The sequence below is a fragment of the Rhea americana genome, unplaced genomic scaffold (assembly GCF_003343005.1).
Source record: "Rhea americana isolate MKP2758 unplaced genomic scaffold, rheAme1 scaffold_26, whole genome shotgun sequence".
NCBI classification, from domain to species: Eukaryota; Metazoa; Chordata; class Aves; order Rheiformes; family Rheidae; genus Rhea; species Rhea americana.
Window position 1 is genome coordinate 1,272,787 of NW_028186379.1, and position 14,991 is coordinate 1,287,777.

The window sequence follows — 14,991 nt, forward strand, 5'->3', positions numbered from 1 at the left end:
ACTTCATAATTTTGACAAGAGTTCTGAAATCATTTTTTCTTTGAAAGCAGGACTAACATACACAACCTTATGTCATTTCAGTGATTAGTGTAAAAAGTAGACTTTACCTCTTTAGTTATATATCCATCCTTATTTATATCATACAAATTGAAAGCCCAGTTCAGTTTCTCCTGTACTGTCCCTCGGAGTAAAATTGAGAGACCCATAACAAAATCCTAAATAGAAACAAAAGATCTTGGTCAGCTTGGAATTGAACAATTTTTCATAAATACTCAGAAATCCAGCATAATAATTTCTTCAGAACCACAGAAAAGTTGAAAGATGTATTGCTTTTATTTCTTTCAGTTAACAGTAAGTGCTAGGCTTTGCATGTTATTTTAATAAATACAGCAGTYTATGCTCTGTCTGTTATAATAAATAGATTGAGTAGTATTATATAAAATAAGCTATAACTTTCCTCTGTTAGTGGATTTAGCCTCTGAAATGCCTCACATATTAGTAGTTCCTGTTGAACTTAATGCCAGGGAAAAGCACTTCCCCATGGTGTAATGGTCCAGAACAAAATTTAACTGGAACTTTGATTAATCTAAGCACAGGAGACTGATTTTTGGAGAACTATCCACTAAGGAACATTAACTTCTTGATATATTTATAGCATGTTGTAAAATGGACTATGTAGTTCCTTTTAGATCAGCCTACCGCGGTCAACCTTCTTATGTCAAACTTCTTATGTGCCACAATATACTACAGTAATTAAACATTTTATTGAGAATATAATAGGAAGTAGTATTTATTATGTATCTGCAGGTCACATTAATGGTCCAGTGCTCTATTTCTATATTCCATAGAAATAAGACAAAAACCCCAATGAGATGATTATTTAAATTTAGGTTTTGGTTATCACTAACTGACAACTTATCATATAGTCAGCTATAAATAATGGGATTAGTCCAACTATGCTCTTGCCCAGCAGGCAAGGAATTCTAAGCACTAACACATTCACATTACATCAGTGTTAGAACTAGATTTTATTTCATAATTAATACTTTTTAACAGCATGAACCTCATTTACATTTAGTAAGCATCTTCCAGATTGGAGAAAATATCAGTTAGGATGTGTCATCATGCGTCTTCTGCATTTCTCAGCACATTCATTAACCATCAGATACGTATTTTTAAAACAATTAGTTTATGTTTTCTAAATCTTCTCTCCCACCTTCTAGTTGATAAGCTTGTAAACCCATGAAATCACCCCCGTGATAGATCAACAAGAATATTGCAAGGGCTTATATTTAAGTATGTATTTCTAAAATGTTGTCAAAGAAATACAGGAAATCTTAGAGCAGCATTGAGACAGAGGCTATATAATTTCTTAGCAGCACTAGCAAAGGTTTAATGTACCACAGTCAAGTAAATATACCCAATACAGCCAAGCATACACAGRTAACACATCCTCTGATGGTATGCATAGCTCTTCTGACAGCTTCAGCCTTTTTACAATTCAAGTGGTATGCTCTGGGTTTTCTTAGTCTGTCATAAATGTCTCTGTTACTGGTACATTTGCCCTTTGGGGTAAATGAATACGTGGATTTTGAGTTTTAGTCAGCTTATCTTGTCTGTATTTCAATGACTAATTGAGGGTCACAGGGTTAAATCTCCAAACAGCTCTTTAACACTGTGCTATTAAGTATTAAAATGTTCAAGAAATTCAGAACAGATCTGATCACATTATAGTATTAGCAGTCTACCTTTTTACATTTGGTACCATATTTTTCTGCACTGTTTTATATTCTTGATACAGCTTTTCCTGAAGCCTTCTGCATAGATCTGCAATAATATCTCAGAACCCTGATTTTATTTTTAATTTGACACCAGCAACATTTTTGTATTTATTCTGATGTTCAAACTATATCTGTTTTTATTTCTTTCTATTCCTTTTCTGATGCACCACCCCTATGTTAGCTGCCTTCCTGGCACCACATATATCCTCATTTACGAGCCAACCCTTCTATCATCAGGGTTAAAATACATGCATTCTCAAAGCTTGACTTCACTATTTTGCATTGTGTCCTCATACTGAGGACACTACACTTTGCATATGCTATACTTTTAAAATTCAGAACAACTCAAAACCTTCCACGTGGGTGCTCTAAACTTTGCAATGGCAGGTCACCTCCATTCTACATTGCATTAATGCCTTTGGGAATCCCAAATAGTTCTGTTCAGGAAAACTGCTCCTGTTCAAATGTTCTCTGAAAGTCCCTGGTGTAGCAGTTCATCTCAGAAACATTAAAAAAGATTTATGCTAATAGTAAGTTGTGACGAGTTGACTAAAGACCAGTTAGGAAAGTTTTTTATATATATATATATACATATATATATATCTTTTCTTACTTTTATACAATTTAAGAATATAGCAATACAAGTATATAGAAATGGAAAAGCCAATTCAATGAACGCAGGCTAAATCCACAGGGCATTCAGGGCTAGATTCATAAAGAGAAAAAGGAGAGACCCTCTATGGTAGAAGGCAATGTATCATCAGAAGCTGTTTAAGCATGTTAGCTATTAAGCTGTTAAACCAGTGTAGAACACCATACTAACACAACAGTGCTTAAAATAGCAGCCAAGTACAGAGAGAGTCTATCTATACACTTATAAGTAACGATGCAGTGAATCTCCTTCATCTAGCATAGGATCATGAACCAAATCTCCATCACTGTATTTAATAAACTCAGATGTGTTTTTCTTTCTGCTGTAGGCATCTGATTCTTGGAGAGAGAAAGGGATTCTACTTTTAAAGACTTTATGAAGGAAGATTGTCAATACTGCTCAGGCACATCTTCTAAGGCTGTCAAGACTGGCCATTGAGAGGGGACAGTCCTGCTCAGTGGAGCACCTAATCAGAGGAGAAGCGCATCAGATGGATCAAGGGTCACAAAGGAATCTAAAACTCCAGAGACTGGCTGGAGCTCAGGCACATCTCTGTTTTTATCATTTTGTGTTAGTAGGTTCTAGGTCAGGTCCCTGTTTAGTCTGTGATGGCAGAGTTAGAAACGTGATTCTGTGCCACAGTACTTCCATTTAGTCCCGACCACACTGTTTCTCATTTCCAACCCTAGCTTCCTGCTGAGCATGTTGGTACCTGTGAGAACCCCAGTCAAATGCTGAACTCTCCTGTGCCTAACTTGGATTCTACAAGAAGAGAGGATGTCTCAGTAAATTGTTGCAAAGCAGAGCATCTTAACATCCGCATTAGAGCCTGGTGCCTCTGTATGCTCAGTACACATTTCAGTTCTGAACTAGAGCCTAAACTACTTCTGGTTGTAACCTGTGATTAACTGTTTTCCTTCCCCCCGCCCCCAACAATGATTAAGTATCTCTTAAGTTGTCATTTAAACTGTAATTTAATCGAAGTTGTTGATGACTTTCTGATTGCTTCCTCCCTTGGTCCTTAGGGAGAACTATTTCATTAAGTGACAAGCTTAACAGTATGTTATCTTAAATCCACAGGAAAGCTTAAAATTGATCCACCTGATCATGTGTTCATTTACATCTTGTTCAAGGCCAGAAGAAGTAGGTGCCATTTTGGATTTAGCTCTTAGCATTTTGGAAAGGAATCAGGCAGTGAATTTGTGGGCTGGATGCCTATTTATCCACAGAAAAAGTGGAGCACTGGTGCAGACAATGAAGGTCTTTGATAGCCTGGAGGAGCTGCTGTTAAGAGGAAAAATGCCTCTCTGTAGCTATGATTAAAATGCTTATGACAATTATATCCTTAGAAAAATTAGCTTATTTCATATAGTACATGAACAAGATCCTTTCATGTTTACTGCAGAGAATGCCATTTGGATCACATTTATGCGATGAAAAAAGAACGGGAACACAGTTCACTAACATGCCAAAAGGGCACATTAACAGCTGGGTCACTGGCTGTTTAGAAAGCATGTTTATCCCTCATATTAAAGCAAAACTATTTTGCATAACTAATGAAATGAGCTAGTCTCAAAAGAAAACAAATACAGGTGAAGAACTGACACAGTCATGGGACAGGCAGAGATAGGTTCAAGCAGCTATTTCTGCGAATATTTATTTTTACGCTAACTAAAATAGCTTTGGCTAGAGAGACCAGTTCTTACCAGAAAGTATATAGATTTAGGGATGAGCAAAATTTTAAGTACATAGCAATCTTACTAAGCAAGCTCACCCGACAAAGATGTGTGCTTAAGTTATACAAGGTTATGCTGAAGTCTAACACTTCATTGCTGATAGCTGAAAAAACTGAAGAAAAAAGATACAAAAGCTAGAACAAATGATCTCTTTCTTCATTCTCATAATTCCAGCTACTACAGCATAATTAGAAAAAGGAGAGTGCAACAGACAGAAGATACCATTCTTACCTACAAGTTATATTTTTAATTCTTCCAGTACCAATTTACATTTCCATGTCCACTTTATATAGAAGAGAGCCAAAGAATATTTTCTTCATGGATCATAATTATATTAAGTTATATTTACGGCTACCCTGCTCTTTGTAGGGTAAGAAGGTAACTTGGGATGAATGAGTCTCCAAACTTTTAAAGTAGCCCCTTTTTCTCTGCTTTTTGTGCTGGTAGGAGTGTTGTGCTGGAGCAAATGGTAGTATAGATTGGTATTGAAAGAATATGGCAGAGTTGCATGTAGGATAAAAATTGAGCAGAAAATAAATAACGGGATTGTATTTTTCACATTTCATCTTGTTTCCCAATTCACAGCTACTTTTAGATACTTAAAAAAATGCAAACATTTTTAACAGGATTTTAGAATCCCTGTCATACCGTTTATAAGTATTATGCTGCTACATGTTACAAAGACCCAGAGCTAGATTCTTTTGACAGCAGTTGAGTTATGCTGGAATTACAATTAGTGTAAATGAGATCAAAGTCTGGGTCACTCTGTCTGAGTGGATATTGAACAGAAGTAAGCTGGAGAATGTCTCTTCTGGTCCTGAGCAAAACACAACTTCTTTTGTTACCTATTTTCTTTTATTCCAAAGCTTTTTTTTTTTTTTTTTTTTTTTTTTTTTTTTTTTTTGTATAAGGAGCTGCACTTCCAGATATTCAAATCCCTTAAAAAATGCTTTACATCTTCTGCATTTTCTTAAGGCTTTCTTTCTGAGATTCAAATGTCAATAAAATAGTTCATGAAAGATATATCTCCTTTTGTTCTCACTTTTCCAATGATATAAAGTAGCAGCAAAAATGTTTCTCAAAAATTGATGCTAAATAACCTTTCCAGTATTGCTTCTGCAGACTTGAGCAGAAGGATACCTTGTGGAATTAGCCTGTATATAAAAGGTGGGGATAAAATCTACATTCCTGCTTGTAGTTTCACATGGAGGCCACTGATTTCAGCTGACTAGAAATAGGCAGATGGGGGTTCATGTTTTTTTTTTCAAACAAACCCAAATAATCCCCACCAAAATGCTCTGGCTATATTCCCAGTTGAGGTTTAGATTTTGTAATTACAGTGCACTTGCTTGGCAAAGGCTTCTCCTTCCATATTACATCAATGAAACAAATAAATCAATACAACGATGAAAATGCTTTAAAAATTTCATAACATCATTCACTCAAGTAAATCATACAAAGATTTATACGATGTATAAGCAAATTGAAAGTGGGTGTATTTTATAACAAACCGGTTTCAATTTGTAAGGATATTATCTATTAATAATAATAAAAAAAAAACATAATGCAAAACATGACAAAGCAAGCATATCCTTTTCCAGGTGAACTGATTTTTTTTTAATCCTGTAGTTTAAATAAATAGCTTTTCTGCAGAAACTTGTACACCCTGCTTTCATCTGCACTACCGCAGGGAGTTGCCTTCTTTATTGTGTTGCCAGCATGTTGCCATCGGCTTTAGCAGGGAGAGGGAGAATTATGAAAGAAGATTGAGCAAGTAAGTGGAAGAAGAATGAATTTTAAACTCCTGTGCTTCTAAATACAATTGCCTTAAAGCCTTTCTTGTAGGGCCTCCTCTTGGAAGCTGTGTGTGCATGAGCAATCCTTGTTTGGCTGCGTAGTGTTCACTGACATCAGCCAGAGTCCTCCTTGCCCTACTGGAGGCAATCAGGAAGATCAAGTATTCATTTAGGTACCTTGAATATAAATTAGGTTGCCTTTTGAATGAACAGATCTATAAAAAAAAAAAATATTACGTACGTGGCATAGTTTGAGTTACAGTTTGGGATATACAATTGTGAAGAAATAATGGCTTTTATAAATACATCGGAAAAATTTGAGTCTTGAGCCACACAAGCTAAAGTTTTAATGTGAACCACACACAAAAAAAACCAAACCCAACTCAATTACAAAGAGTAGCAAAATATTCAACTGTAGAGAAAGAACTAACAGTAGCACTTACCTCAAAACTTACCGATCCATTATGATCAGTGTCAAATGCATTAAACAGAAAATGTGCATAAGTTGTGGAATCTACAATTTAAAACAGTAAGAATGGTTTATAGTGAGCACACCTTTTTAAATTTAATTTCATTCAATTTGCATTTAATTTCATTTTTTTGGCAAAGGAAGGATACATCATAAGTGCAAGTGTACATGTAACTATAGTGTTAGGAATGAGAGTTATAAAAGTCTGTGCTAGAATATCTGTATTCATTTTCATCATGATTTCTGCATGCAAAATAGTAATCATCATTACCTGAAAGAATGGCAAAGAAGTCACGTTACTGTACTCTGAAACAATCTGTGCTGAGAACTCTGCTTTATCAGTGAAATRGCCATGATAGGAGATCTATCTATCTCATGTGTTAACAAAGAAAAATGCGTTCATTTATTTATTTTAAATGAAGGAAGCAGACTCTACCATCTGTGCATCTGCTGCATTGCTTTACTCTGAAGACAGAGTGCGTTACCCAAGGTGAAGATAAGCTCATCAGAAGCTCCTACTACCCTCGGAGCTCAACRTAGTGCAGCAGTCACCCAGAGAGATGCCACGGCTGAGGCTCCTGCTGCACAGCTTCAGCAGTTTACTTTGCACACCTGACTAATGAATRGTGGCCCATAGGTGAGAAAAAATCCTATCCAGAGAAGCAGATTCTTGAAGCTGGTTTGTGGCTTACTCCCCATGAACATCACGTTAGAGCTAGATGTTTAAAAGCTTTGGGGGAAAAAAAAATGGCGGCAACTAAGCAAAGTTATCAATAAGACTCAACCTTATTTATATATTGGCTCCTTTTGGAAACACAATACAATTGGAGCATCCAATGTAAATATGTCAGTATAAGTTTTTGTAAACATCAATCTTCCCATTTCCACTAAATTACTTCCAAGAGACACAAACTGCTCCAGGAAAAACACATTTCCAGGGGAAACAGAAAGCTTCTCCAGAGATTGCCCGTTGATGTAAATTACCAGCTGCTCAGGTTATGGAAGTCAGCTCTGCTCTGTGTATTTTCCGTCTCTCAAAACCATGCAAATTAACATAGGCTGAGGTACTGTTTACTTATAACACTTGTTGTTTTGTCCTTCCACTTTATATTAATTTTAGGTTAATTAACATTAACCACATAMGCTTTTAATAAGGTGAGAAGTGTTGTGCCCCCCATTTATAGGTGAGGAACTGAGGCAAAGAAAATTCATGCTTCTTGGCCATAGTCATGACTGCAAAATCAAAGAGGATCACAATCTGAATGTTGCCCTGGAAGTAAAAATGATTCTTCTTGAGGCTATAGAACAACACTTCAGTCARGATACAAATATTACAAGGGAAGTCTTTTCCCAACAGTATTTTGGTCCATCATGGGCAGCAAATGCTTTGAAATGAACTTTTTGTAACAGCTAACCAAAATACCCTATATCCCAAACAGTAGTAATTGCTCAGCCTTTTAATTTTCATCTGTTGCACTTCAGCCACGCCTATTTAAATCCAGGGTAATGATCTCTTATATTGTATTTTCTGCTAAATTCCTGTTCTCCCCTTCTACTCGAACAAGAGTTCTCTTTCGTACCCTTTACTGAAATGCCTTTTCTTTATTTCTTGGGCCTAAACTGTTTACCTTTCATATTAACCCAGAAAATTGAATTTGTCACAGCCCAAACAATTTTTTTGAATTTCACTGAGCGATAGCCTTAGTCAGAATTAAATGGCATGTTAATCTGAAGAAGCCAAATAAACTAATACTCAGAACTTTGTACTTCACAGATTCAGACTGACCTTAGTCAGACATATCTCTGATCTTACCTCAGTATGTCAATTTTGTATGATATGAAATAAYTGTAACAAGATCAAACTCTGCAGCCTTTGAACCCTGGCTGTGTCCATTTATGTATTTATTTTCAGTGAATTTCCAAAAAAAAAGAAATACTGTTGAGACATTCATTCATCCATGCATGTAGCCAGCCACCAGTATAATTGCTGAAGGTATGACCTAAAATACAAATTCCCACTTTAACTGAAAAATTTAAATATATTAACTTCAGTTTATATTTAGGAATTTAATAGTCATATTTTTTATAAGCTGCTGAGACATCTGTTGTACAACAGAAGATATTCTGAACTMTTTTCTGGAAGAAAAATATTATAGAGGTATAATTACTGCAAACTGATTATTATGTCTCTTCTCATTCTCTTGGCCTTAATTTCATAAACAGGTAAAATATTCCTAAATATTTTCTGAGGATTTATAATGAATATCACTGTGTTAAAATAAGTTTTTTTCCCCTACTCTTGGTTGCCCATATATGATACAATTTAATACCCTTTTTGTATGCTGGCATATAAATAAAAAGAAATCTGTATTTGCAGCACTTTTTTTGCCTATAACCTTTTTTGAAAAAAAATTAAAAATTCTCGGGTCTTTTTCAGGGTTGTTTGTTTGGGAAAACATCTGTTGAAATTTTCTGAAATTTTATCTTCAAAAACAGTGTAGAGCATGGTACACTAGTGCTTTAATCGGTGCTACTGAATGTGATTTCTCCCTCCCTAACTCTTCAGTGTTAATCACAGTAGACACAGTAGGCTTTACTTTATCAGGAAATAAGATTTCTTTTCAGTGTCCTCATATAACTAGTAGGCTACATTAATATTTTGACAGRTTGAGGTAGGAACAGATGCAAAATCCTTTGAGATACGCACTTAAGGCATCTTAAATACTGGAGACAAAAAAATGATAGTTATTATGTATTCAACAGTATCCCTTATCAAATCATGAACATAAGCTGTTCTGTTCATAACTGAGAAGGAATATAATAATTATTCAATGTTGACTCATCTATGACCTGTACGTCTAAGWACAAGTCCCAGGTTATATTTCAGACAATCATTTGAACTGAGTGTTGAATGAATGCAAGGGAGCTAATGAGGCTTATTTATTCACCTATAGAGTAACAGTTTTCCCATTTACTRAAAAGAAGTTACCTTCACTGGAGTGCCTTTCTGACAGAGAAAGCTTTTCAAAAAGCTTCTGCCTTTTAAAATACACTGGTTTTGCTGCARTTCTCTATCATCTCCTTTGCTATTCATATGGGTCCCTTGTTCCCTTTTTATCCTTCCTGACCCTTATCCTGGATAATCCTGGAAGTCCCTTGTTGGACTTGATGCATGACATGGGAAAATGACTTTTTGATGATTGTTTGGTCACCCTAAAGCTCAAATGCTACACAATGTCATTCCATTTCCTTAAATGATATGAATAGTTATAATGATACACCCTGTTGTGTCCATTTTTGCATTACATTGAATATTTGGGGCACAGATGTACATACATGGCTTAAGTTTTGATTCTGGGATGTACTAGCACGTTCTTTCTCTAGAATTACAAAAGGGTTTTTTTCCTTTTCTTTTTAATATCCAGATATACATGAAAACAATATTGTAAGCGCAACTGAAATCCAAGGGCCTCAGCTGCATACTATATGTTGGCAATACATTCAAAGACTTAAGTATCTAATCTGTCTGCTTAATTAGATATTTTGACATGATGATCTCACCTGGTTGTTAAYGTGCAGGGATATGCAAACACAAACAATTAACTGTGCTTGGAAAATATCTTTACTATTTTGGGGACCAAAGAATAGACTTCKGTTCCCAGACCTCAATCAGATGGCAAAAATCAGCACTTTTATAGATTCCTATCTATAGGATGAAATGAAAAAACTTGATGAAAGACTAGTGAAAATCAGAATGAATCCAATAGAAAAGAATAAAAAGACATGTCCTCATGGTTTTCGGTGTAAGATAGGGTCGTTGTTCTATCCAGCTGAAATTACTACAGTGATCAAGCCTGCTGAAAAGCTTCATGAGACAGGCTCTGAGGAATGATGACCAAGTAATAATTACACTACAAAATGTATTTCTTTCTCTTTTCATATTGTTATGTTTTAAACAATATAAAATTATTGTTTTGCAAAAGAAGAAATTGAAAGCAAAATATAAATTTGTCACATACTTGTAATATTTATTTCCCCAAGAATAAAAACTCATTAGCTTAATAATTACCTGTTAGGAGTAATAATTGTATAAAGTATTCAAGTTTCTTAAACAATAAAAAAATCAAATATGAATGTAAGAGAATAGAAAATAGGTGGAGGCTACTGAACATGGAAAGCAGAATGAAATGGCTTCTGATCTTCACTGAGATTACAGAAGTTATTTTAAAAAAAATGTCTATGAGAGTACAAAACAATATGTATTACTGATAAAAGAACTATCTGGATTTGATATTTTCTTATCATGCTAAAAATCAAATGCATGGAGTTTCTTTTCAAGAAACCTGCAGAAAAAGATTTCCCACTTCAGTAAAGCCTAAAGTGCTGCTAAGATGACAAGTAACATTACGATATTAATACCACTGAACTAAACAAGAGTTTTGGACTTGACTTTTGTAGAAAGAACTTCATTGTATGGGCTCAAAAATGAATGGAAGCTAGGGATTTGTAGTAGTCGGTGGGATACTGATTTTTTTAAGACATCTTTTTACTATATTTTACAAAAGTTGAATGAAACAAGATGGAAAAGCATATTTTTTCCAAAAAGTGTAGTTCCTCAGTTGCAGAGAGGGGAAAGCCATTGCTGAAATGGCAGCAGGTAGTGTAGCCACATTCCTCAGTATTACAGTACTGCCACTGCTAGTAACAGGTTTGTACTGAATTTCCAAGACCTCAGGCAGAGGCTCGTCACGCTTGCTCTGTCCGGACTTCTCTCGACCCGCCTGCAGTTTTGTTTTAATTGGTTTAGCTGTGACTGCAATTTCTCCAGTTGACCAGATGTCTAAGGCTAATTTGTTTTCCTCTTGTTTATCTTTGTGTGGTACAACCATAGTTTTATATAGGCAGCAGAAACAAGCAGCTATTCTACATAGAATGAGACATTTATGACTCTAACACAATGACGCAGCGTAGAGGAATACAGGGCTGGTATGACAGCAGAGACCTTGAAGTGGAGGCACAGGATGCAGCATGGAGGAGCACAGGCCTGGGAGGATAAGGGACRGGTTACAGGCTGGTGCTGGAGACCCCAGGGCCATAAACTGCTCACTGACGGTCAGTTAGAGAAATGCAGACCAAGAGCTGGACAAAACTAGTTTTAGGAGTAACAAACAGAACAAAGCAGCAGTATCTAACATATGTAACAGGCTCTATATATTGTCAATTCAGATGTCATGTGGAGCTGCAGACCCATGAAAAAAAAAGAGAAAGGTGTAAAAGCATGYTAACAAACATAAAAATGACCCCATATGGTTCCCTGAGCAAGGAAGAAGACAGCATGAACATGGCCACCATACTGCTCCCAGCAAAGGACTCCTGATGCTAACAGCTCACCACCCTTCACCACCTCTAGAATGAAACCGCTGACCGTAAAACGCRGAGGAGCTGCAGAAGGGTGAGCATAACACCAGGAAAAGGGGGGAAACTAAGTGTGTGTATAACAACTTTAATTGCATTAGTATTCTTTCTTCTTCTGAAACAATTAGATCTGGACTAATATACATTAGGCTCCTACGATTTTGATTATGGTAACAATAAATTCTTTGCTTTACTTTTGACCATAAACAATTTTGAATGTAAATCTTATATATTTTGTTATCATTTTAAATTTCTAAGGTAAATTAAATCACATGCAGTGAAGTGATTTTCACAAGCCAGGGTAACTAAAAAATATAATATCTGAAACTGTTAGTCTGGTTTAAAAGCTTAGATACAGAAATAATCAGTAGGCAAGTCAAATCTTTCAGCCTTTTGTTCTTACCTATTGAGTGTGCTTACTTGCTGAGGATTTCAGTGATGGTAATCCACAGAGAATGCTGCTCTTTACCTTCTAGGTTTTTATTTAAAATAAAACTAATTGGGAGAGTCTATGTTCCTACCAATTAAAGTGGGTTTTTTAAATATAAGTGCAAAGAAAGAGCTATGAACAGTCCCAGGGAAACATGCAAATCTCAAGAGCTGTGGGAGCAGATGAAGAGGCAGGATTGAAGTGCTGCAGGAGAATATGAAGAGGGAGAATTGAATGGAAAAAGGAAGAGGAAGAAAAGAGAAAAAAATTCAAACGAAAAGAAAATCTGCAGTTCAAGGCAAAAGATTGTTAGTTACACTTTTTTTTTTTGTTACCTTCACTGCACTAAAAGATAATGAAGATAAAGAAATTAATGAAACCCTTGGAAATTCCTTCACTGAAATTAGAGTAGCATAAAAGCCCTCATTTAAGTAGAGGAACTCCATAGAAGTCAATGGGGCTTCTCCCTTTGAAATTCGATTTGAATCATACCCATGCTGCCTCCTACAGTTTTAATTCCTACTGTGAAATTTTTGTAGAATGAAAGACAATGGAGAAACACATGGAAAGCTTAAAAAGAAATAACCTACTCAGAGAAACATAGTTTTCAAAGATATATAAATCCATGTCACAACTTGATAACTAGAGACTGACATCTTGTAGATATCATTGCATTTCATTCTGAAATATATAACTTCAAATGTGTCCAGGCATCAAGTAACCTGTGAGTTCAAACAGAATTTAGTACAACTATCTTGTTAATCTGAATAACAGGCTGTTTTGCAAGAGTTAGAAACTAAGAAACATAATTCTCCATATATTCTCATACTAATTATATCTGTCAAGTACTCACCTCCCTGTGGAAAGAACTGAGAGTAAATTTCTTTGAAGGTGTCTTCATTGACAACACCGCTAGGACATTCCTGAAGAAAGTTAAAGACAATAAATAAATAGCATGTCCATCTAATCTGGTTCAGACAATTTATGTATGTGTTAGATCGTATAACAAAATAGTATAGAACATACACATGATTCTGAGAGTTTAAGATGCTTAAAAAGAGTCTAATTTTGCATTTTAAACCAAGTATTAATGCATTAAATATGTATCACTGTAAGGTATCTTCCTAAAGAGTTCCCATGGAACAATTTATTCCTTTGTGCCGTAATCTCAACTTCAGGACTGAGAACTAAGYGACGACGTAAGCAGCAGCAGACGCTGTGGTGCAGCGCATGGAGCCCTCGGTGCTGCCGCCAGCTGCGGGGGGGATTGCCCTCACCTCACCGCTGCAAGGGGTGCTTGCGCATTATGGAAACCAACCCAGCACCGTACGCTGCATTTGCAGTTAGGTGGTGTTACTAGAATCTGCACTCACAGTCTACCTGAGAAGGTCTACCCGAGGMATACAAAAGACCCTGCCACAGAAAGCCTCATGCGAGCCTCACAGATCCTTCGACCTCTTTACCTCTTGTTCATGAACCGCAATGTGTAAGAAAGGATAAGCAGCAAGCTACAGAGCAGGCAGACTAAGGAGAAAATGAAAAGATGCAGAGAAGAGGAGAAAAGAGGATTAGAGTAGTGACTTTGCAAAAATGACTTACGTAAAGAGATGAAAGAACAGTATTGTTTATTAGCTAGTGCAGGAATATCAGAGGCAAGACATCTGAGTTCTAGTCCTGAATTTGCCAGACTAAGCAGATGACTTGATCAATGCATTTAGTTTATTTTTGCCTTAATTCCTTCTTTAATATGGAAGACAAAAAAATATGGCAAGTTCTTTACCAGGAAAGTATTTCTAGAAACAGACGAGAGACAAATAAAGTGTTAAATTTCATACATTTATTGTTGTCCATTGCTATGCTGACTATTTGGACTTACAGCTCCAATTTATAGGCTCCTAGTCCTAAACTGAGGAAAAGAAATATTTTCAAATGAAGATAAAGCATGATGTTTCTTAAATCAAATAAGGAACACTGACATATTACAGTTATGGCATTTTATGCGAAGAAACTAATAGTGTAATCTAGCTAACTCAGAGATGAATGCACTGGAAAATGCATGTCAAATCTGCAAATCTAAGATTACTTTGATTTATGCCAATTTACTCTCAGCCAAAATCAGATCTTCACCAGAACTAAGAATGCATAAATGCACATTAAGAGACAATTCTGTCTGATCAGACAAAAAGCAGCCATGGAGGCAGAAGCAGGACATTATTTGCTCCTGGCTCCAGAGGTTGGCACTGATGGAGGCAGGACACAGAGCTCCACATGACCAGCTCTATCCGAGCTGCTGGCCACGCTGCCTTTCAGACCCCAGCCTTTYGGGAATGGGGAGAGAAGTGCAATGGATCCGGCATCTCTATCGTTCATCAGAAATCTTCCTGTCCAGGTAAGGAGCAATCTGTTAACTGAGGCAGGATCTCCCTGCCTATTATGTATTTGGGTGCGAGGGCATCCTGAAAACATCCCTGCTTTTACCAGTGGCACAGAAAGACTGCAGTCAGATGGTCCAGTGTATCTGTGGTCCCTAATTAGGTTTACTATGCTGCTTGTCTTTTAACATGAAGCCTTTTGGAGTTGTATAAATGCATACAATATACCATAATTTTTACTTATATTTGAAGTCTAGTAAAGAAAATTCGAGTGAAGCAGTCAGAGACTCAGTGAAATAATATTTATTCAATATAAAAATGTTACAAAGGTATTTCATAA

General features: G+C 36.1%; 1 protein-coding gene across 3 annotated transcripts in view; it reads right to left on the reverse strand.

Moving 5' to 3' along the window:
• The window catches only part of KCNIP4 (potassium voltage-gated channel interacting protein 4), a 204,670-nt gene that overhangs the window by 8,464 nt on the left and 181,215 nt on the right, over window positions 1-14,991 (reverse strand). For all 3 annotated transcript variants that reach the window (XM_085307494.1, XM_085307495.1, XM_085307496.1), the window contains 3 exons: window positions 13,133-13,202; window positions 6,409-6,479; window positions 108-215 (listed from right to left, as the gene is read on the reverse strand). In XM_085307494.1, coding sequence (XP_085163620.1) covers window positions 108-215; window positions 6,409-6,479; window positions 13,133-13,202 — 249 coding nt within the window. The remainder of the gene's footprint in view (window positions 1-107; window positions 216-6,408; window positions 6,480-13,132; window positions 13,203-14,991) is intronic.